Source organism: Vitis vinifera, chromosome 7 (assembly GCF_030704535.1).
Source record: "Vitis vinifera cultivar Pinot Noir 40024 chromosome 7, ASM3070453v1".
Taxonomy (NCBI): Eukaryota; Viridiplantae; Streptophyta; class Magnoliopsida; order Vitales; family Vitaceae; genus Vitis; species Vitis vinifera.
The window spans coordinates 31,004,716-31,030,376 of record NC_081811.1 but is presented as its reverse complement, the minus strand read 5'-3'; the positions used below and the strand labels follow the sequence as shown (position 1 = coordinate 31,030,376).

The window sequence follows — 25,661 nt, the reverse complement described above, 5'->3', positions numbered from 1 at the left end:
TTTGGGAGGAGAATTTGATTGAGGCTAAGTGCTCCCTTTATACTTTCCTATAGATTAAATTGTTGCACAATCTTTCATGATTAAGCTCATAGGAACTCCATTGGGCTTTTTAGTGATGGGCATGGATGAAAATCTGGTCGATTTTCGATAAAATATGAGGATTTTCGAAGGCACAATACAGTAAATTGAGAAGAAAGATGGTTTGATGGAAAGTTATCGATTTTTTTCTTGATTGTATACAGATTTTTCGATTTTATTGCTATCTTTTGGTGAAATTTCATTGGAATATTGGCCTTTTTTGGTGATGACAATTGATTGCAACTTGGAAATGGTCTCGAGGCTGAAGCTACAAAGACCAAGCTTTGCTCTACCATGGATCCTTTTTGTTAGAGCTCCAACCATCATTCGTTCAGGTTCTTGGGGTTTCTAGAGAAACAACAAAACTCATATCCTAGGGTTTCTAAAGAGAGAGAGAGTAGAAATGTGCTTCTATGGAGTTTGTAGTAGAGGGAGAGAGCAAGGAGAAAGAGGGAATATGAGGTGGGTGTTGTTGGTTTAACTAAGGTGCATGAGGGTGCGTAGTGCACTAGGCTTTGGAAATATCTTGAGGCCCATATGTTGACGTGTGTATAGTTGATGTGTAATCCAAGAGACACAAGATGGCTATCTACTCATATGTTGACGTGTGTATAGTTGGAATAAAAAATTAAAGAGGGAACGTTAGACTTGAACTAGGTCTTTCTATGTAAAATGGGTGACACTTAGTCACCATAGCTTTGATAATACATATGTATAATCCTTAACTTATTTATGTCTTCTAAACTTTTTGGATATAAGATAAATATAAATTTGTAAATAATATTATTATCATTAACAAATTTTTGTTTTTGATAAAAAAAATTAAAATAAAATTATAAACATTTTTGAACAAAATATGATACATGTATCATCATTTCTTTTATATACTTGGTACAACTAAGTCATCATTTTGGTATTGAGTGTGTTTTCAAGTTTTGCATAATACTGTCAAACATCACAAATTTTATCATATATTGTTTTCTTCAAAAAAACATATTTAATATGTGTATAATTACATGTTTTTATCATTTAGAGTTTTTCTCAACATTTTTATGAGTTTTGTTCAATTTTAGTATCATCGATATTTTTTTTTTCCGGTTTTTTGTCTAATATTTCCTATATCTTTGTAAAATTCAACTATCGATATTTTCACATTTTTGATACTTTGATCCTTGGTGATGGGTACCTTTTTTTTTTTGATTGGAAACGACACAAAGATATATTGATAGAAAAAGAAGTACAAGAAGAAGGATGAGAAATCTTCCCGCCAAAGACAACTAAATTACAGGAAAATACACAGAAAACAAACGAACTCCCTATAAGGACCAATCCTTATGGAGTACACACCGCTATCCAATTAAGTTGAATCACATTAAAGGGAGTCCCCTTAAATGCCTTGGAACAGAAAGCCCAAAGAGAAGCAAGGAAAACAATAGAGTCCCAAAGAAACCCTGAATTCCTTGCTTTATCCTCGAAAATCCTCGCGTTTCTCTCTTGGTGATGGGTACCTTAAGGGAGGTGAAAAGCAAAGTCTATTCCTCATGATCTTAAAGAAGCCTGGATCCCTCCTAATTTTTCGTCCTAATCACAGAAATGGTAGCATAGAAAAGTATATGGTCAAACCCTTCTTTATAATCTCCTTTTGAATAGAGAAACCACTATTGTAGGTTTAGAGAAGGCTCTTACCACTATACCAAAGTGGTCCTTGACCCCTTTATTGCCCTTTATGACCTCCTAATCGTGCTTGGATTTATTTCTTACCAAACCTCAAGCATTTGGTTTTGAAAAGGAATATATTATGCCATCTCTATAATAATCCCTCCAATTCCCATTTGGCTTGGATTTTTGGAGCACAATCAAGATAAATCTTGAGAGGCTCTTTGGGAGGAGGATTTGATTGAGGCTAAATGCTCCCTTTATAATTTCCTATAGAACAAATTGTTGCACAATCTCTCATGATTAAGCTCATGGGTACTCCATTGAAATTTTCGGTGATTGGCATGGATGAAAATTTGGTCGATTTTCAATGAAATATCAAGATTTCAAGAGGCACTAATATGATAAATGGAGAGGAAAGATGGTTGCCAATTTTTTTTTTCCTTGATTGTATCAAGATTTTCTAGTTTTATCGTGATATTCAGCAAAATTTCGTAGGAATATTGACATTTTTTTGACAATGACAATTGATTATGACTTGGATGTGGTCTCAAAGTCAAAGCTACAAATACTAAGCTCTGCTCTTCCATGGACCTCCCATTGTTGGAGCTTCAACCATGGTTTGTACAGGTTCCTAGGGTTTCTAGAGAGAGAAACAAAAAACTCAGATCTAAGATGAATGTAGTGAAGGAAAAAATGTTTTTTCCCTTATCTTCATTTATGAGTTTGTACAATTTATTTAAAATACAAAATAGTTGAAAAAAATTTGAAAAATAAGGAAAGAATGTTCCTAGCCTAATTGCAAACGATTTTTATTAATTAAATAGCTATATAGATAGTTGTTACATATACAACTATACAAATTAGCTAGACAAGAATAATTATAGAAAGTGTGTGATTAAGCCTATATTCAATCACAAATCTTCCAACACTCTCCCTTAAGTGGGTTCCAAGGTTGTCTAAAATTTGATGAAATGTCAAGCTAGGGAGACCTTTGGTTAGTATATTGGCTAGCTATTTTGATGAAGACACGTAGGGAATGCACACTTGGCCAGTCTCCAATTTTTCTTTGATAAAATGTCAATTAATCTCCATATGTTTTGTACGATCATGATAGACGAGGTAATAGCTGCTTTGTGTCACAGTACAACATCATGGGATCTTTGATCTTGATCTTAAGGTGAGTGAGCACAATTCTTAGCCACAAATAGCTTGCAAATGCCTTGAGCCATAGCTCTAAACTTAGCTTTGACACTTGATTGGGCAACAATGGGTTGTTTATTACTTCTCTAAGTGATGAGATTACTTCTTAGAAACATACAATATCCAATTGTTGATCTTATATCTTCTATGGATCTTGCCTAATTTGCATCAGTGTAGGCTTCCAATCGTAGAACACCTTTTCTTTGAAACATTACTCCTTTACCTGAGGTCACCTTTAGGTATCTGACAATTTTGTACACAACTTTTAAGTGGGACTTGAGTGAAGCATGCATAAATTGACTAACTACACTTAAATCATGAGTGAAATCTGGCCTTGTGTGGAATTGGAAGATCAGTTTTCCCACCTTTTTAGCTTTTCCAATTCAGTCTTGCTAAAATAATTTGTTTCTGAATTTTTCTCCATGATCTTCACTTGAGGAGCTCGCCTGAAATTTTCCATTGGACTCCCTCCTTTTTTCACCGTCTCCTTGTTGAGTTATGACAGGACAGCATCTAATAATGGCAATTTAGGTCACAGAGGGATGAAGTTATGGGTAATGAAAGGTTAAGAGAAAGGGATTTGGCAATGAAGGTCATTGAAAAAGAAAAAGGTTTCTGGGCAATGAAGGTAAAAAAAAAAAAAAAAAAAAATAGAATACAAGTTTGTTACAGACCTGCTCTGACACCATAAATGCAGTGAAGGAAAAAATGTTTCTTCCCTTATCTTCATTATGAGTTTGTATCAAGTATTTAAAATACAAAACACTTGGTAAAAAAATCGAAAAACAAGGAAAGAATATTCCTAGCCTAATCACTTATCTGATGGCCTAATTATATACCTGATTTTTATCAATTTAACAATGATATAGATGGTTGTTACATGTGAAATTTTAAAAACTAGACTGGATTGGCTGGTCTGAATGGTTGGGCCGCTGATTGGCAACCTTTCCAGTCTCGTTTGCCCTAGTGAACTGTTTTATAATTCAACCAACATTGAAATGTTTGCTGTTTGGCCGTCAAACTAGACAAACTATCTGGTTCCCAATAATCAAGCCCCAAAACCATATGGTTTTCCACTTTATAAGCCTAAATCCTTATCCAGCCCATCCATTGGCAAGCTTGCCCATGAAAGGTTGTTGCAAGGTATTCGTAGAGCACATACAATTGATGCTCTTCTAATGTGGGATTGATTACAGGTAGGGAAAACAAACATTTGCAAGTGGGAGGACTTGACCCCACAGACCTCTAGTTGTAAAATGGAGGATTGGACTATTGAGCAATGTAGTATTTTAGTTTTATAATATCACTGGTTCGAATGAGTTCAACCACCAGTCCAACCAGTGAATCGTGAATCGGTAACTTTTCCTATTCAATGACTGATTCGTTTCTAAAAACATTGGTTACATGTACAACTATACCGGTCAACTATACAGGAGTAGTTGTAGAACGAAATGTGTGTAATTAGGCCTATATTCAATCACAATTCTTCCAACCCTAGGGTTTTTAAAAAGAGAGAGAAGAAATGTGCTTCCATGGAGTTTGCAATGGAAGGAGAGAGTGGAGAGTCAGAGGGAATGTGAGGTGCAGGAGGTTCTGGAAATATCTCGAGGCTCATTGTTATGAGGACACGTGCCATCCAAGAGACACAAGATGGCTATCCACTCATGTGTTGACACGTGTACAGTTGGAATAAAAAATTAAGGAGGGAAGGTTGAGACTTAGACTAGGTCTTACTATGTAAAATGGGTGACACTTAGCCACCAAAGCTTTGATAATATGTGTATAATATATATAACTTATTTCTATTTTCCAAACTTTTTAATATACCCCAAAAAATGAAATACTAAAATAAAACTTTAGTAAGTAAATTAATTTTAATTATCTTATTTTCAAATTTTATTTATTGTTAAAAATGTAAAAGCAATCATAATAATTTTTTTAATGAGTCTTTCCATATATTTTTTGTATGGTAATTAAATACAAATGAAATATAAATTTGTAAATAATGTTATAAATATTTTTAAACAAAAAAAATCATGCATATATTATTATTATTATTATTATTTTTTTGATATATCTAAATCACAAAGGTGATAGTATAGAAAGTGCATGGTCAAACCCTTCTTTGCTCCTTCCTACCAAAACTCCCAAAGGAGATGCCCCACAGTCTCCAATATTCCCTAAAGCAATGCTTTGAACTACTGCTAAAAAAAAAATGCAGAGTAAGGATACTGCAGGAACAATGTTCAATTGCCTGTAGGCCTTACGTATTGCACACCAATTTGGGATCAAGGTTTTATAAGGCCTCCTGAACTGAATCTCTTAATAGCAAACCAAGCAATAAGAAGAATAACCTGGGAAATCATGTCTCACCACTCAAAAATCTACTAAAGATCTCAAATTTCATTATACTGCAATCCTATTTTGGTACATTGAACTTTATCCAAAGAATCTTCAAAATCTTTCACATAAGAAAAAACCTTGATGAAACAAAGCTAACTGAGAAGCCAAACAGGACTAAAATTTTTCGAAGTACGAAGTTTGAAAAATTCCTATTGGGTTAACCCTAGAAAATACTCATTGAAGTCAGTGAAACTTGATATATTCTTAATAAAATTTATAACTTACTGTAAATAAAAGCAAATTCACGCTAAGAAATTGATGAAGTGGACATTACTATTTTGGAAAGAAGTATTTTCTCATCTCAAATTTCATGAAGTTTTTGCTTAGAGATTTTGAAAACAAGTGTAAAGGGGAATGCTGTCTGTACTTTGGGTTATGAGTTGTGTGAAATCAAGACAATTGATTTTTTTCTGAGCCACAAAAAAAAAAAAAACTTTAAATTGGCTTTCTATTTTTCTATCCCATGTATTAAATATGCTTTGAGGCTGTTGGAATGACATTTTTCTTCTAAAAAAATGTAGTATTCCATAAAATGATTTCTCTTGTCATGTGGTATATATGGGCAGTGATCAGGCTAAACTGTGAGCTATTGTAGAAATTATTGGCCTCTGGGATTTTGGCCAAATTCATGTTAATCCTGTATTTTTTGTTTTGTTTTCTATTATTTGTTTTTTTTGTTTTTTTTTTTGGCTGAATTTAGAACCTTCTATCTTCCCAACCCATCCCCTTGCCACTTGAGCTAGGCCTCAAGGGCATATTGCCAACACTTGTAGAGCAGCTATATTCCATAGTCCAGTCTTTCCTTCCCTTTTTTTGTTGTCAGTTACATGCAAAACTGAAATTTTTGGAAGGTTATGAAGTTGTATTCCCCTTACGTTAAACTATTGGGACATTATTTTCAGTTTAGTGAATAATTTGGTGGCCTCAATGTCAAGTGTTTATGTTGACAACACTGCTTTTTGAACTCTAGCCTTATGCTGTTGTTGCTAAATATACTCAACTGTCTTTCTTTGAGTGTCGAAAAGAGGGTTTCTCCCTTCGTTTTTTTTGGTTTTGGTGACTCCTTTATTATCTATTGTTTTCTGAAGCATCTTTATGGTATCAGGCTGAATTTTGAATCAGCTGAAGTGGCATCTGGGCTTCAGCTTTCTCTCACTGGAGTACTTGGCTTCCGGACTGTACATCAAGTACATACTTCAAAATTTTGTGTTTGGAAATTTGTTGCAAACTTTCCTTCATTACTTTACAGATCATTACTGGATACAGGTGGAACCAAAGGCACAACTGGTACTTGTTGCAAACACAAGCATGTTAAACAGTGGGGATACATGCCCCTCAACAAGCCCTGAACTTCCAACTAATGCTTCTATAATTGGTGAAAATAATTCACTTGCACATCAAAATGGAAAAGGTGAAGCTTCCGATGTATTGATGACGCCAAGATTATTACAAAATGACAACCCTGGAATTGGAGCACAAGGCACTCAAAATGATGGCACTGCTGCTGTTCCTCTAAATGCAATTCAACAGGGAGTGATTCTAGCACAGTGCCTTCTAATAGAGAAGAGCACTCGGCATGATGAAATGCAAAGTAAGCTGGCTGACCTTTTGAATTGACATTCACTTAATTGACTTTGATATTGGTTTCATTCTATTTACTGCAAATTAGTAGTGATAGTATTCTTATAAATTCAAAATGTATCCTAAATTTTATTTTAATTATTCACATCTTTAACCCTTCTAGAAGGTCTGAGAGGCAAAGTAGCTTGGTTTCTCTGATGTCTTCTTGAAGGAGGATTCAAATACTGTTCTTTCCTGTATGACTGACTAGAGAGGATGAAGGCCACAGAGAGGCAAAGTTACTTGGTTGCTCTGATATCTTGTTGGAGGAGGACTAAGCTAATATTCTTTCCTGGATGACTAATGATTGGAGAGGACCAAGGCCCGAGAGAGGCAAAGTTGCTTGGTTTCTCTGATATCTTGTTGGAGGAATATTCATCACTGCTCTTTCCTGGATGACTAATGATTTGACAGGACCTTGGAGATATGACTATTGACTAATGAGGATAGTGGAACTGTCGAGAGATGTGGGCTGATCTTTCACATGGAGGCCTAGATCAACAAATCAGGAAGCTGAGATGTTGGCTAATTTGAGCCTCTTTTGCATTAGGCTATGTGGGAGACCATCTCCCTCAATATCATTTTTGTATGACATTGGCATGGAGGGCAAGTTGTTGGAATTCTTTGTTCTTTATGCTAATTCTCTTTCAACTTGGAAGGACGCCTCATCCTTTTTGTGCTTTCTCCTCTATTTATTATATTACCTTGTTTTTTATCAAAGAAAAAAGAAAGAAAAGAACTGAATTGTTTTTGGTGGAGAGCAGTGATGTAGGTGAGTTAGGACTATGAGATCCAAGGCTACATGGTCTTTAGAAATCTGTTCCTAAATTGGGTGCATCATTTAGAAAAAGATAGGTTCTCAAGTGGGGTGTCAGGGATGAGTGGGGTACTGTTAGGATATATGGGCAGGTAATAATCCTTTATGCAGCCTTTCCTAGTAGTTTTCATGACAACTTGCAGGATTGGAATATCAATTTTGTAAAACTCAACTGGCAATGCTTCTTATAGTTCTAGAGTTCTTTTTATCCTTGTTTCTATTCGTATTCATTTTTGGATAATGTGATAGGAGAAGATGATTGTAGCTTGTTGTGGATGATGCTCTTTGGTAATGATGATTGTTTTTCCCAATTGAACTCAAGTTGGAAGGTTACATGGGTTCAAAGAATGAGTGTAACTAAGTTGAGGATGTTAAAATGGATGCGTGACAATGGAAGAAGCTACAGAAAAAAGGAATGCTTTTATCATAAGTTAGAGGTTCCACTACTTAAGGATGGGACAAGGAAAGTGGGCATGCTCAGTCACGTGCTATGGAGGGAAATGAATTGCTAATAAGGAGCGCTTGAATCAAATCAAAGGGTTCCGAAAAGCATGATGTAGTAGAAACAAGAGAATGAAGAAGTTGATGATGGAATGATTTCCCTTTAATTGATGGATAACATGGCCTTGAGGGAAAGAATGTACTTATATGGCTGACCCCCAAGTTGGGGTTGAAGTCTTTATTGAGTTGAGTAATATGGGCCTTAAGTGTTTAGAGTATTTGTATAGCTTGACCTCAAAGTTGGGTTGAAGGCTTTATTGAATTGAGTAGTATAAGCCTTAAGAGTTGAAAGGAAAAGAAGGTACTTGTATAGCTGACCCCAGAGGTTGGTTGAAGGCTTTATTGAGTGGAGTAGTATAGTTCCTTTCAAGGTCTCTTCTCTATTTTGGGGTAGTTCTGAATAACATCCTTAGAGTGGATAATTTGATTTTAAGGATTTGGGTAATTCAAAAATGATGTTTTGTGTGCAATTTGGTAAGTGATTGAAGATGCCACAACTCTTTTTTTGAGCGCTTCTGTTTATGCTCCACTCCCTTCAGATAAGGCGCACCCATCATGAGAAACATATCTAGAGTTGTAGTCTGAGTGTAACAGGGTATTATTGGTTAGCATAGAATGTAGGGTTTTGCTGGAAAAAAGGTGTTTGAAATGTAAAAATCTTTATCAATCAAATCATATATGATTTGGTGGTTCCTAATAAGTTTCATAAGATGAACTAATAAGATAATTTCCCAATCTAGAAGATTCTTTAAGATCCTTCATGAATTTGAATTGCTAGTTGTTAATTTATTTATACTCACAGTTTGTGGTGTGTTCAAGCTTCTTATGCTTATGTTAGCAGGAGCCACATAAAATCTGTCCAGATTCATAGAGTTTGGTTTAGTCAATGTTTTATGCATATTTGGTAGGGAGTAGATCATGGAGCAAATCTAGAGATTGAATAGTGGTATATAGGACTTTTCCCCCCCTCTAATAGCTGTACAAATTGTGTATTTGTACCCTGTAAAACTTTTCTAGTCTGATTAAGTGAGGAATCATTTTCCTCTCTTTTCCTCTCTTCTACTCACATGGTATCAAAGCCTGGAAATATATTCTAATCCTTTCCTCACAATTTTTTCTGGTCTTCACCTTCTTGTGCTGCCTATTTGTTTTACCAATGACAGGAATTTTTGTATAAACTCCTATTGAAACAACTTAACAGCCTAGATTCATCACCCATTATGATAATCGGTCTCCAAATTATTTCTGAAAAGCTGACTGGTAAGAATTTTCTTAGGTGGTCATAAGCTGTGGAACTTTACCTTAAGAGTAGAAGAAAGATGGGTATTTGTGCGGTACCATTAAGGAATAAAAAATCTCAAATCCTTCTTTTGAATTATGGGAAGCTGAAATAAGTCATCTCATGGTTGATCAACTTGATGGAACTTGAGATCAATGAACCTTTTCTATTAACTTGCCAAAGAAGTTTGGGATGTGGTATCATAGACATATTCCAAAAAAGTAAATGCTACTTAGATATTTGAGTTGAAGGTAACAATTCACAAGACAAAGTGGGGAGATCTCATTGTGATTGTTTGCTACAACATTATAGCAATTTTATGGCATGAATTTGATCTACATTATCATTTAAAGACAAAATCACTAGAGGATGTGGCAATATTGGAAGAAATGTTGGAACAAGATTGAGTCTTTGAATTTTAGTTGGGCTCAATCCCAAGTTTGATGTGTGGTTAGAGGACAAATGCTTGGTAAGAAACCTTTTCCATCTTAGATTAAACTTTCTCGTATGTGAGCGGTGAAAAATAACATAGGGTTATGATGATGAAACCCATTTCATAAGAAAGCTCAACATTTACAATGGTTCAAGAAGTGCTAACTCTGTTGCTACTAGTCACAACAAACTAGGGATAAAAAACCTAGGGAGAAAGATACTAGGTGGTGCAACTACTGCAACAAATCAAGACATACAATGAACATGTTGAAAACTACATGGAAAACCTTCTTCTCTTTGTGAGAAAGGAGGCAAACAACCTTAGAAGAAGGTGAATCAAACTGTGACCACCGAGAATTTTGAACCTAAAGATGGCATGCCCGGTGGGACAACTCAACATTTAGATAATGTTCCTTATACAAAATTTTGAGACAGATTAGGAACTTAAAACTCTAGTAATTTTGCTCAATCCATACATCTTTGAGTGCCTTTTATGATGTCTCATCTAATCCTTGGGTTATTGATTCAGGGGCAACTGGTCACATGACTAGTGATTCACATGCCTTTTTAACCTATATTCCATGTTTAAGAAAAGATAAGGTCAAAGTTGCCAATGGCTCTTTTATTCCCATTCATGGAAGGGTTCGATTTCTTTGTCTTCTTCTTTGACGCTACCATTGCTCCTCATGTTCTAAATATTGCTTGTAATTTGTTGTCCATTAGTAAGGTTATAAAAGAGCTAAACTATAATGTAACTTTCTTTCCCACTGAATGTGTGTTTTAGGATCTAGCTATGGGGAAGAGGATTGACAGTGCTGAAGAGAGAGAAGGGTTGTATCACTTGCATCTTGAAGTGTACAAAAGTGCCCAAGTTCATGTCGTTGGGGTACTCAAGAATAAAGTGAAGGAAATTTAGTTGTTATAGTATCGGTTAAGACTTCCCAACTATGTTTTTTTTTTTATAGGCAATTAATATATACATTAATGACACCTAACAAAAAACGCACTTAAGTATACGTTGTGTATACTGACTGCAAATCTTTGTTGTAAATAAAATACTAAAGCTTAAATACGTGGTAATTGTGGCTAAGAAAAACTAGAGATAAAGTTAGCATGACTTTGTAGTGTTTTAAGTTGTTGTCCTTTGAGATAAACTCTAATGTGTTTATTTGTTTTTAGATTAAAAGGATTAATTATTTGCTAAAGTGATTGAAACCCTAAATTAAATAAATAAGGAGAAATTTCCTAAAATATTACATGAAATAAATCAAACCAAGAAAAATGTCTCAAAGAGTTTCACAACCCATTGTCAAATCCTTAGAGGGGGAGAACATTATAAAATTTAGGGTTTAGGAGCAAAGTCAATCCATGACCAAATTGAATCCTAAGGCCAATATTACATTTGGAACTTAGATTTTTACTATTAAAACACAGATCTCTTAAACCAATTAAATATAATGATTAATTTTGATTTTTCAGTTTTATTCAATCAAAAGCCTATATCCATCTTTGTAGATTCAACCCTTACATTCGTTAACAGTATGATCAAATTATAGTAACTAATGATCAAGGTTTTCCTATGAATCACTAGTATCTTGATAAGAATCCTCTATAATTCATCTAAGGAGAACTAATATAAAGGATCTATTTCTAACGATCTAAACTTGAAAACATAATCAAACCATTCAATACATTTTCGTTTCTTGCTACTCCTCCTTTGGATTCTTCACCTTCGTGTTAGCATCTTCGGATCAATCAAGTTAACCAAACATGGTGGAAGATTTCTCCTCACAACCTATGTTTGGTTGCTAAGAAAATAAAATAGAAAGATTAAAAAAGAAAAGAAAAGAAAAGAAAACCTAAAACATTATTAAGGACTTTCAATAGGTGAGATCAATCTCCCTCTCTCTATTCTTTCCTCCTCTCCTAAAAAAAAACTTAAACTAAGAGAGTTTATATAATAAATTCAATAATCTAACATGTGACATACTTCCATTGGCCATTTATTAGAAAGAAAAAGTCATAGAAAACTTAAAAGACTTAAAATATTACGAGTTCTAAATGAGTATCATGCATTTTGACTTGGATGGAGGCATTTGGAACTCGTTTTGATGTGTTTCCAAACTCAAAACTCGATCACCAGTGGCCGAGTTCAAAATTGGAGTGAGTTCAAAATGGTTGGGTTCAAAATTGGAGTGAGTTCGAAATCAATTTTGAACTCATAAGTGGGGGGAAAGCTCAATTCAAAATCCAAGCATGTGAGTTTAAAATTTACTATGAATTTCGAACTCACCCACTGCCCAAGCTATTTCACCATGTTTTCGGGTTCAAAATGCATGCCTCTTGTTTGGAATAGGTGGTGGGTTGGGGTTCGAACTCAACCTCTACTAAAAGTATCGTTGCATTCCCTTAAGTTCAAATGGCCAAAAACCATTTTGAATTCAAGTTATCAATTTTGAGCTCATTATTCTTCTCTACCCAGTTTGCTTCAAATGTGCGTAACTTCCTTGTTTTTGCTCTGATTTGCACACTGTTTGAAGCGTTGGACTCCCGACTTCTTGAGCTTCAAAACGATATGCAACTTGTCAAAAAATGACCTTGGAAAGTGCTCCAGATTTCAATTCAAAGTTACAGTATATGTTGCTGCTAGATTCCAAGTTCTAAATTGCCATGTGAATTAGTTGAATTTTGCTTCATGCTTCCTTTCCCATGATTGTGTGCCTTCTTTCTTACTTCATAATGACCATTCTTCATCTTTTAAGTTCATAACATCCTCATCTTGTCTTTCCTCATGTTCCTTGAGTCTTGACTCTTTCATTAAAGCATTTTTAACCCCTTTTTCTTCCTTGGTTGATAATGACTTTTACACTTAGTATTCTTTTCATCCCTTGAACTTGGAATTAGGCTCAAAATATATGTTAGATCCATAACTAGGGTTTGAACATCAATTTAAGTTAAGTTGGATGATTTGAGCTTTTATATTGTATAAATTATATCATATGTGTCATTGGAGCACATATTTTGGCTCTAACCATATACAAAGATGTCGAAAGGCCAAACCAAGTAGAGGGATATATAAGAAACAACTCCCACACACTACATAGAGCTCAATTAATCAATGAAGTCTAAGATGGACAAAGAGTGGTCTCCTATGAATGCTAACCAATTCCAAAAAGTAATACATAAAAGATTGTTTGAGAGCTTGATTGACTTTGTTAGTATTCTCAAATACACACCTATATCTTTCCTTTTATATGGTCTAATATAGGCATAAGGAGTAATTCTCCGAACTTTCTTCCTCTTTCTCCCAACAAAGGAACCAAACTTTTATATGCTGAAAATTTTTCTGTTCTAGACTCTTTTAGATTTGAATGTGAACTTTGTGAGTTTTCTTAGAGTCATCATGTTTTATTTCTCATGTAAAACAAAAAAATTTAGATCCTGTTTTCCATTATTCATAGTGATGTATGGGATAATTTCATGTTAGTTCTTATTTTGGTTTAGATGGTTCATAAACCTCATTGGTGATTGTATTAGCATAACTTGGATTTACTTTCTCAAAATGAAGTTTGAAGCAATTATAATTTTTAAAATCAATTTCATACAAAAAGTAAAGTTGAAAGTATATTATAATAATATTTTGGGATGCGGAGCGGTCAACACCCCAAGGTTTGGGTCCTCATGGAGAGTCTTAGGAGCTTGACCATGGAAGGTTCCTCGATTATAAAAAAAAAAATTATAATAATATTTTGGGATCTTATCTTCTTAAAAATGGGATTGTTCATTATTCCTCATGTTTTGATATGCCCCAACAAAATGGAGTGGCAGAGAGAAAAAACCTACATTTGTTGATAATTGCTAGAGCCTTATGGTTTACTCACAATGTCCCTAAAATTTATTAGAGAGAAAAAATAGACATTTACTGATAAGTGCTAGAGCCTTATGGTTTACCCACGATGTCCTTAAAATTCACTAGAGTTATGTTGTCTTAATTGTTACTTATTTAATAAATCCCATACTCTCTAAGACTCTAAACTCCAAAACTCCTATCTAGGTTCTAAGAACACTATTTCCCAATATTAATCTCCTTAGGTCCCTTCCTCTTAAGGTTCTTGGGTGTGCAACCTTTGTTCATCTTCTAAGTAGGGTACAATCTAAATTAGATCTTAGAGCCATTAAGTGCATATTTCTAGGTTATTCACCTACACAAAACGGGTATAGGTATTTGTCACTATGGATGTAAAATTCTTTGAAGATTTGTTATATGCTTCCAATAAAGATCTTTAGGGGAGAAAAACAGTATAAAATAACTATCATATCCTTTAGATCAACCTAATATGTGACACCTAATTCACCAAATACTTCTTTGATGGATCCTATGCTTGTCTTTGACTAGCCTTGCACCCAAATCGATACCGTGTAATAGGGAACATGAGGGGAACCAAACTGGAAACTGAACCAGTAAATGTTGATCCAATCCTTTTAAGAAGAAAATAGGACAATGTAACGGATCTATCTCTCTCTCTCATACCAATCTTCAAATCTAAAGGTTGGTAATTTTGATACCCTTTTAATTTTTTTTTTTTTTTTTGTTGTTGAAAACCTTGTTTGATATTGATCTTGATGTTCCTAATTATAATAAGAAAGGGTATTAAAAGTTGTATAAAACATTTTCTTTCCAATTTTGTGTTGTACCATCGTCTTTATCCTTATTTAAAGTGAAAAAATGGTACCTTTGAGAAATTGGGATCCCTTCTTGGAAGAGGATTGAGTCCTTTTTTATAGATTAGTTACAAAGGGTAAAAATGTAAATAATTGAAACCTATAAAATTGGAAACTAAATTTTGTATAAATAAATGTATAAAATCCTAATCAATTTTTCATTCTTATTCCATAAAATCTGAACTTAAAAATAGGAAAAAGATTCATCAATGATAGGATTTTCCACACTCCTCAAGTTGGCACAAAGCTATCAATCATTCCCAGCTTGCAAGTTAATGACTTGAATGAATCTCTTTGAAGTCCCTTTGTAAGAATATTTGCCAATTGCTTCTTTGAAGGAATATAAAGCATACAAATCACTCAATTTTTTATGTTTTCTATAATGAAATGTTTGTTTACTGTAACATATTTAGTTTTTTCATGATATATAGGGTTATGAACAATGTTCATTATTGCCTTATTGTTAGAGTATAATTTAATAGGAGTTTTAGTCGACATCCTCTATTTTTGTAGGAGTCTTCTTAGCCATAAGAATTGACAAGTGCCAAGTGTTAATGCTCTAAACTCTGCTTCAACACTATGTCTAGAAACAATCGATTGCTTCTTGCTTTTCCATGTGATCAAACAACCTCCAACAAAGGTGCAATACCTTGAAGTTGACCTCTTCTCACTTACAGATCTAACCCAATTAGCATCGGTAAATGCCTCAACACTCATATGATCTCTCTTTTTGAATAACAATCCCTTTCTTGGAGTCTTCTTTAGATATCTAAGAATCTTGTACACTACTTGAAAATGTTCTTCATGAGGGGAATGCATAACTTGGCTAACCACACTTACTGCAAATGCCAAGTCCAGTTATTTAGCGAGTTAGATAAACTTTCCTACTAATCTCTAATATCTTCTTGTATCTATTACAACTCCTTGTGACAACCTCAACCTGTAATTAACATCAATTAGAGTATCATCATGTTTGCAACCAAGTATCCCTGTTTCTTTCAAGAGATCTAGGGTTCCTTTATGAGATAAAGATCTTATTCTTTGATCTAGCTATCTTCATGCCCAAGAAGTATTGTAGCTGACCAAGATCCTTTATTTCAAAAACTTTGTCTAGGATCTACTTTGGTCTCTCCATTTTGGTAACACCATTACGAGTCATAATAATATTATGTACACAAACAATGAAAATAGAAATACCTCCATTGTTTGAATGTTTGTAGAACATTGTGTGTTTTGATTGACTTCGAGTGTAACCATGGTCATGAATTGACTTTGTGAACTTGTCGAACCAAGCACGTGAACATTGCTTTAGACTATAAAGGGACTTTCTCAACTTTCATATCTTATCAAAGTCATACACATCCTTTAAGCCAAGGGTAGATTCATGCAAACTTCTTCTTCAAGTTCTCCATTGAGAAAGACATTCTTTACATCTAGTTGACATAAAGGCTAATCAAAATTAGTTGCAAGAGATAGTAATACCCGAATGGTGTGCATTTTTCACTACTAGAGTGAATGTCTCTTGGTAGTCAATATCATATGTTTTAAGTGAAACCTTTTGCAACCAATTTGGCTTTATATCTTTCGATTGAACGGTCTACTATGTATTTAATAGTAAGCACCTACTTGCATCCTGCTAGATTCTTCTCTTTAGGTAAGCTCACTAACCTCCAAGAGCTCTCATCTCCTCCATAACTGCTTGTCTCCATTTTTGAACAAGTAGAGCATCTTGGATATTATTGGGAAAAAAATTCCTAAACCAGACAAGTGAGTTGTAAAACCGTTTAAGGTTGGAGACAATCTATGATAAGACACATATTTAGATATAGGATGCATAGTGCAAGATATAATTCCTTTCCTAATGGAAATAGGAATATCAAGGTTTGACGGAGGAATGGAAGGGGAAATTGAGTTACCTTTGTTTGGATTTGCTATAGATTCAAGCTCATGGCAATATTCAAGAGGTTGAACTTCTGTTGCTTGAAGGTTTTGCTGTCTTGAATAAACATGAAGTTTTGATTGTGGAGCAATGATAGTGATATCCCTCCTTGAACTAGATCGATTAACAACTTGTTGTGGCATTGGAGGTTTTAAGCTAGGGGTCCATAGTATCCTAGGTGAGTCATGGATGATTTTGGCCAATTTAAGGTCTGATGGTTTTTGGCTTGGAGCCATATTGGGTTGTGAGACAACAATTGGTAGGGGTAAGGACAATTCCTAAAACAACTCTTCCTGGGGTGAGTTCTCCCACCAAAGAGGAGTTTTTGGGAAATAAGGCTGATTCTCAAAGAAGATAACATACATAGTGGCAAAATTTTTTCTAGAAAAAAATCATAACATTTGTATCCCTTTTGAGTCGGAGAGTAGCCAATAATTACACACTTGAGTGCTCAAGGATCAAGTTTACTTTAGTGATATTTATAAATATGGATAAAAACAGTGCATCGAAAAACCTGAATAATCTAATATGTAGGTAGATGGTTGACAATTGGTCAAGAGATGTTTGGAAGTTGAATATTCGGGTAGGCATTTGGTTAATCAAGTATGAAGTGGTAAGAATCACTTCTCCCCAAAGATATTTTAGAACCCAAGTGGTAAACAAAAGAGAACGTGATGCTTCCAGCAAGTGCTTATTTTTAAGTTCAACAATACCATTTTGTTAGGGGTTATCAACACATGAGCATTGGTGGACTATTCCATGTTCTAATAGGTAGGAACTAGGAAAGGTATTGAATTATTCTTTACCATTATAAATTTTTAATCCTTGTATGTTTGTTTGGAATTGGTTTTGGACTATGGTATGGAAGTGCTTAAAGGTTTTTCTGCATGAGATTTTTCTTTCAAAAGGAACACCCAACATACTCTAGTATGATCATTGATAAGTTATGAACGAGTTAATCACTTTAGAAGGGCCCCAAATGTCACTGTGTATAAGAGTAAAAGGTTTTTGTAGGGACAAAACGGAAAAATAGAATGATGATTCTTAGCAAGTTGACAAATTTTACATTGAAATGAAGAGAAATTTTTATTCTTGAATAATGGAGGGAAAAGTTTTTGCAAATAAGGAAAACTTGGGTGCCCGAGTCTATAATGCCAAAACATTATTTCACTATGAGCAGAAAAAGTATCACTAGTTGCTGTCTTTTGAGCTTGTCTATTCAATGTAACATGATCTTCGAAGTAAAAGAGTCTATCTTGTTCCTTAGCACTGCCAATCGTCATCCCAGAAGCCAAGTCATGAAATTTACAATGAGAAGGGAAGAATTTAATGATCCATTGCAGATCCTTTGTGAGTTTGCTGATAGATAACAAGTTACAAGACAAATTTGGGACATGAAGGACAAACTTTAACACCAAGGAATCCGAAATTGTGATTGTCCCTTTTCCTACTATAGAAGAAAGAGACCCATCAGCTGCTTTGATTTTAGCATTTCCAGGACATGGTGTGTAGGATAAGAATAAATGTGAAAGGCTGGTCGTATGATCAATTGCACCTGAATCATGATCCAAGAAGCCTTATGATCAAAAGAAGCTGACAGTACTTTAAAAAATTACCTTTTTGAGCCAACTAACAAGAGGATGAAGGGGTAGAAGTGGGGCTCTGGATCTGCTTTAGAAGTTCAAATAGTTGCTCTACTTGTTCCTTACTGAACAGAGGCATTTTGGCTCCTCCTAAGGTGGAGATAGGTTGTTGCTCAGATTAGAATCCTTGATCATTAGCCTTATCTGGTGGTTAGTTGCTCTTTCAGTTTGCTGTTTTTCCATGTAGCTTCCAACAAGTCTCCCTTTTGTGTCTTGGTTTATTGCAGAAGTCACACCAGACTTTCCCTTTTTCATCCCCCTTTTTCTGGTTTCTTTGGGTAGCATTAGTAGTGGCTTTGAATGTTGTTACAAGTGTAGAATCTTCTGCAATATTAGGTGTGGTAGGAGTCCCCATCATGACTTGTCTCCTGCTTTTCTCTCTACGAACTTCTGAGAATACAACTTGAACAGATGGCAGGGGGTCTTTGCCTGATATGCATTTATGAACTTCATCAAGTTCTTTGTTCAAACCAGCCAGAAACTTGAAGACTCAATCCCTCTCAAGAATTTTCATATAATGGGTACTATTAGTAACACAAGTCCATTCAAGGTCGTAAAACATATCCAGCTCTTTCCAGAGTCCCTTCAAGGTGTTATAATATTTTGTAACACCATCATTACCTTGTTTAAGCTCTTGAATCTTATTTATGATCTCAAACACTTACGAACTTCATCAAGTTCTTTGTTCAAACCAGCCAGAAACTTGAAGACTCAATCCCTCTCAAGAATTTTCATATAATGGGTACTATTAGTAACACAAGTCCATTCAAGGTTGTAAAACATATCCGGCTCTTTCCAGAGTCCCTTCAAGGTGTTATAATATTTTGTAACACCATCATTACCTTGTTTAAGCTCTTGAATCTTATTTATGATCTCAAACACTTGGGCTGAATTCTCCATATCTGAATATGTCTCCACTATAGCATCCAACACCTGTTCAGATTTTGGCAAAAACATATATATTTGATTCTCTGGTTCCGTCGAGTTAATTAGTCATGAGATGATGAAATTCTCATAATCCCATGTTTGGAACTTGGGATCATCTTCTAAGGGAGCCTTTGTCAATCTGGTCAAATACCTGATCTTCCCTTTCCCTCAAATATATAGTTTTACAGATTGAGACCAATGAAGAAAATTTTGCCCATTGAGTTTATGGGTTGTGATCGATTAGGTCAAGTTGTCAAAACTGTTTGTTGGAGGCTGAAGCATTGATTACAATGTCTTCTCCATTTGCAGCTTGGGTGTCTCTCTAGACATGGCTTTATAGACTTCTCAGAAGGACAGAGCAGGAATACGTCTCAACCTGGAAATAATATAACAAAGGAAGTTCAGCAATGAAGGCTGAACACTTAGTGATTCCAGTGGGGAACCGTGAGCTTTGATACCATGAAAAATGGTACCTTTGAGAAAACCTAACTTTTCTCATATATATATATCTCAATATATAGATGAACCCTTTTTATAGACTAGTTGCAAATGGTAAAAAATGTAAACAACTGAAACCTAGAAAATAGACAGATAGACATATAAAATCCTAATAAATTTTTCATTCTCATCCCATAAAATCTAGATCTAAAATATAGGAAAAAGATTTTTCAATGATAGGATTTTCCACATAAAGCTTTCACCACTAAGTTATCTTTTGAGTTTATTCCAAAAAATGTACAAGAGGCTATAAAGATTTAAACTAGAAGGAAAGCAATATTCGTGGAGATAAGAGCTTTACATAAAGATGAAGCATGGAAAGTAGTTAAATTACAAGGGGAAAGAAACACGTGGATTATAAGTGGGTGTTCGCTATAAAATATAGGATTGATGGATCTATTAAGAGACATAAGGCTAGGTTAGTAGCTAAGGACGTTGACTATTAAGAAACATTTGCCTCTGTTGTGAAAATTAACTTAGTAGGGTCCATTTACAGAATGAAATTCCGTTGAGAAAAGATGTACCGGACGCTGGTGGGAAAACCGATTTACTTATCCCATACAAGGCTAGACATAGCCTATGCAGTATGTTAAGCCAATTTATGCACTGAACATTGGAATGTCAAATGAAAGCACTTCAAAGAATCTTTAAGTATTTAAAGGCTACTTAAAATGACCATCTTCAAATAGAAGCATATATAAACATAGATTGGGCTGACTCTTTTGTGAATAGAAGATCGACAACAAGATATGGCACCTTTGTAGGAGGCAATCTTGCTATATGGAGAAGCAAGAAACAAATGGTTATGACAAGATCTAGTGTTGAAGCTAAATTTTGGGCTATGGCTCAAGGAATATGTGAAATCTTGTGGATTAAAGGACTACTCAAAGAGTTTAAATTGGAGCCCAAAGAACTGATGATGATTTATTATGATGACAAAGTTGCAAATAATATTGCACATTATTCAATTCAACATGACTATACCAAACATGTTGAGGTGGATAGACATTTAATCAAAGAAAAAATTGAGAGTGGACGAATTTCTACACCTTTTGTGACAACCAAGCAATAGTTTGCAGATATCTTCACAAAATAATTCTCAATAATCACATTTGAATCTATGGTTAGCAGCTGAGAATGCATGACATCTATACACTAGCTTGAGGGGAAGTGTTTGGGAGAGCTACATTAGAATTGTCTAGATTTATAGAATATGGTTTAGTCAATGTCTTGTGTATATTTGGTAGGGAGTAGATCATGGAGTAATTCTAGGGATTGAATAACTGTATATTAAACTTTTTTTCCTCTAATAATTGAAAAGATTATGTATTTATACCTTGTAGAACTTTTATGGTCTAATTAAGTGAGTAATCATTGCCTTCTCTCTTCCTTTCTCCCCCTCACAGATTACATGAAGCTCTATTTTATGTCTATTGATCCTTTCTTTGTGAAATCATCTAGAGCGATAGGATGTGGTGAATGTATTGTAGTGTACAGTTATTACTTATTAAATGTGGCTTTGCTTTCTTCTCTATTACTTAACTAGGATCTATCATCCTTTGTTGTAATTTTATATTCTTGTTTACATCAATGGTTTCTATAAGTATTGTGTATAGTTTAGTTTAGGCTCTATAATTCAGTTAATTACTGCTTTCTTTCTGTTTCAGGATGGGAGATGGCCCCATTTATAGAGGCAATTGATTCTCAGCAGTCATTGAACTTTATTGTAAGCAGATGGTCACAACATCATGATACTGTTTAGTGCCATTGTAGTTTATATTTCTTTGATTGGATCCTTCTTTCACCATAAATGATGCAAATGTCGAATGTCATATTCTATTCTATAAGGTTACATCTGAAGCATGATATTGCTTCATGCATTTATAAAGGGTGATGTATCTGTATGAGTATTTTGACTTTAGGAAGTAGTTAAAGAGGCAATTGATTCTCAGCAGCCTTTGAACTTTATTGTACGCAGATGGTCACAACATCTTGATACTGTTTGGTGCCATTGTAGTTTATATTTCTTTGATTGGATCCTTCTTTCACCATAAACCAAGCGAGTGTCAAATATCATATTCTATCGTTTAAGGTTACATCTTTATTATGACATTGATTCATGAATTTATAAAGGCTGATTCTCTGTATAATTATTTTGAATTTAGGAAGTAGTTATTACATTTTTTTTTGCACAGGATGTCGATAAAGTTCAATGTATGTACAAGTATTGTGAATTTAGGAATTAGTTGCCAGTTTTCTCAGGATTTGGGTTTAAAATGTTGCAAAATCATTTTTTATCTTGTGTTGGAAAAAAAATGCTTAGTCATATTTGTGAAGGAGGGGTTTAGGGTAGAGTTGTGGAAGGTGATTGGGATTTAGGAGAGGGTGGGAATATATATATATATATATATATATATATATATATATATATGTATATTTTTATTTATTTATTTATTTTGATAGGAAACGACAAAGGAATATACTGATAAAAAGAAGGTACAAATAGAAGGATGAGGAATCCTCCCACCAAAGAGAAACAAGACTACAAGTAATCAAATATAAGAAAATACAAAGAGAAAATAAGCAAACACTCTAGTTACACACCGCTAACCAATCAAGTTGTAACACGTTAAGAGGTATATCCTTAAAAACCTTAGAACAAAAAGCCCAAAGAGAAGCAAGAAAACGAATAGAATCCCAAAGATACTCTGAATTCCTTACTTTATCCTAAAAAATCCTTGCATTTCTCTCCTGCCACACCACCCACATTAACGCGATGCACGCGTCTTGCCATAAAACAATCCATCTCTTAGAAGATTCAAAACCATTAAAATTAGTAGATAACATGTCAGAGATGCTCCTTGGGGAAACCCAATCCGTCTTTGCTAATTGAAATAATCTGTACCACAACCCCATCGTCAAAGAGCAATGGAGGAAAATGTGATCTACTGTTTCTCCATGCTTCATGCACAACTTACATATGTCGGGACTAAGTGCTTTGTGGGGTCTTCTCAATTGTAGCAAGTCATTAGTATTAACCTTCTTGTGAGCCACCAACCAGACAAAGGACTTGACTTTGAAGGGGACTTGAGAATTCCAGACAAACTTGTAGGGAAAACTGGAGGCGACTCAAAATATTGGGATAAGGCCAGAAAGAAAGATTTGACTGTGAAAAGACCTGAAGGAGATAAGGACCAGGATCTCTTATCTGGAACCGAAGGTGATATGTGTAGACGATCAAGAGACCGCATAATGCCTTCTAAATCTTCTATCTCGGAATCAGAAAGATTTCGACGAAAGTTGAAATTCCAAGAGAAAGGGCGGGTATATCCAAGAATTGATGAAATAGGAGCATTTTTATCCATGACTATGCTAAGTAATCTTGGATATTGGACTCCCAAAGGTTGATCCCCCAACCACAAGTCTTCCTAGAACCGAATTCTATCCCCATCACCTACCACAAACCGAGTAAACTTGGAAAACTCTTGGAAGACTAGTGCAATGGCCTTCCAAGGACAACGATGAGACCATCTAACTATATTGTTGACATCCCAGCCATTGGAGTGTGATCCATAAATGCTTAAGATAACCTGATGCCATAGAGCTGAACCCTCCCTAGGATATCTCCACAACCACTTCCCTAAAAGAGCGACATTCCTTACAGAAATCTTTACAAATCCTAATCCTCCTCTCGATTTCGGCTTACACACTACGTCCCAATTAACCAAATGGTCTTTTTTGCCTTCCCCTACGCCTGACCATAAAAAATCTCTTTGCATTCTCTCAATTTTTGCTGCCACTGAGGCGGGAATCTTAAACAAAGAGAGAAAGTAACATGGCATATGGGTGAGACAAAATTGAATGAGGGTTATCCTGCCTCTAAAAGATAAATACGCCTTCTGCCACCCATCTAATCTCCTTGATATCCTCTCAATCACAGGATCCCAAAAACTACACGCCTTAGGATTCTCTCCCAGAGGAAGACCCAGGTAAAGTATAGGCCACCCAGAAGCCTTGCAGTCAAGCATCTCGGCCAACCTAAAAAGGTGATTTTGTTCAAGATTAATGCCATAGATATTGCTTTTGTCAAGATTAACTTTCAAACCGGAAATATGCCCAAACACTAGCAGAACATTCTTAAGGGTCATCATATCCTCTTCTCGAGTACTGGAAAAGAAAATGGTATCATCTGCAAATTGTAAATGGGATACCCTTGTTCTGTTCCTACCCACCCTGAAATCCTCCAAGACATTTCTCTTCTCAGCTTTCAATAATATCCTACTCAATACATCTGCCACTATAGTGAACAAAAAAGGTGATAAAGGGTCGCCTTGTCTTAAACTTCTAGATGCCTTAACCCACCCTTTCGCATTACCGTTCACTAGGACTGCAAAAGAAACTGAGGACAAGCAACCTCTCATCCATTTCCTCCATCTAAGACTAAACCCTTTCATCTCCAACACATGATCCAAAAAAGCCCAACTCACGTGGTCATAGGCCTTTTCAAAGTCAATTTTGAATACAACTCCTTCCTCCCCTGATCTTCTTTTCTCATCCACTATTTCATTGGCTATGAGAACTGCATCCAAAATTTGTCTCCCTTGAACGAAGGCTCCTTGAGTAGAATGGATGGTCTCGTGAAGTACCCCTCTTAGATGCCCTGCTAACACTTTGGCTATTATCTTGTAAAGACTAGTGATCAAGCTAATAGGTCTAAAGTCTGAGATTCTCCTTGACTTGCTTTTTTTGGGTAACAGAACTATAAAGGAAGCGTTGGTGCTTTGATTGATAATTCCACTCCTATGAAATTCTGCAAACACTCTCACTAGATCCTCCTTTATCACTTCCCAACAATCTTGAAACATTGCAATGATAAAGCCATCCGGCCCCGGAGCCTTATCCCTATCCATCTGAAAAACGGTCTTATAAATCTCTTCTTCAGTAAAGGGGGATTCCAACCTAGACGCACTCTCACCAGAAATAAGGGACCAATCTAAGCCTTCCACTCTCCAAGGTTCTCCAGAAGGACTCACGTAGAGCTTTTCGAAATACCTTAATATCTCATCTTTTATGCTCTCTGAATCCTTCAACATTAGGCCACTTTCATTCTCCAACTCCTTGATAAATTTCTTATTTCGCTTGCCATTGGCCACCTTATGAAAAAATTTTGAGTTACAATCCCCTTCTTTTACCCATTTCACCCTAGCTTTTTGTCTCCAATGTATTTCTTCCCTCAAAATCAACTCCTCTAGCTCCCCTTTTCTTAAAGCTCTCTGGACTAAAAGTTCATGGGATAGGCCTCCTTCTTGCTCCAAGGAATCAAAGTTAGCTAAATCAGATAAGATATCTTTTTTCCTTTTACTTAGCTCTCCAAAAGAAGCCTTATTCCACTCTTTCAATTTGGCTTTAACGAACTGTAATTTCCTCATGAACTTGTGCCCTTCCCACCCATTTCCTTGAAACTCTCTCCACCAACTTCCAAAACTCTCCTTAAAACTAGGATGTTGCAACCACATATTCTCAAACCTGAACGGCGTTGGTCCCCACTTGAACGGATTGGTTTCCAAGACAATCGACCAATGATCCGATGTCCATCTTGGCAGTACTCCTTGAAGACTTTGAGGAAATACTTGTTCCCACTCATTTGAGTACAGGAAACGATCTAATCTCTTGCATACTGGATTCTCTTGCATGTTTGACCAAGTAAATGATGCGCTCCTTAAAGGTGAATCTATCAATTCACAATCTCTTATGAAATCATCAAAATCTTTCATGCTTGGGGTTAATCTAGAACCTCCCATTTTTTCTAGACTTCTCCTTATGACATTAAAATCGCCTCCCACACACCAACGCGGAGAAGAAAACCCAACAATGTCTGAAAGCTCCACCCAAAAATCCTTCCTGAGAGCTAAGTTGTTTGGGCCATAAACTGCAGATAGCCAC

General features: G+C 35.3%; 1 protein-coding gene across 3 annotated transcripts in view; it reads left to right on the top strand.

Annotated features, from left to right (window-relative positions):
* Positions 1-25,661, top strand: part of LOC100252760 (uncharacterized) — a 67,273-nt gene that overhangs the window by 12,233 nt on the left and 29,379 nt on the right. For all 3 annotated transcript variants that reach the window (XM_010654739.3, XM_010654738.3, XM_010654740.3), the window contains exons 4-6: positions 6,446-6,527; positions 6,607-6,931; positions 21,386-21,444. In XM_010654739.3, coding sequence (XP_010653041.1) covers positions 6,446-6,527; positions 6,607-6,931; positions 21,386-21,444 — 466 coding nt within the window. The remainder of the gene's footprint in view (positions 1-6,445; positions 6,528-6,606; positions 6,932-21,385; positions 21,445-25,661) is intronic.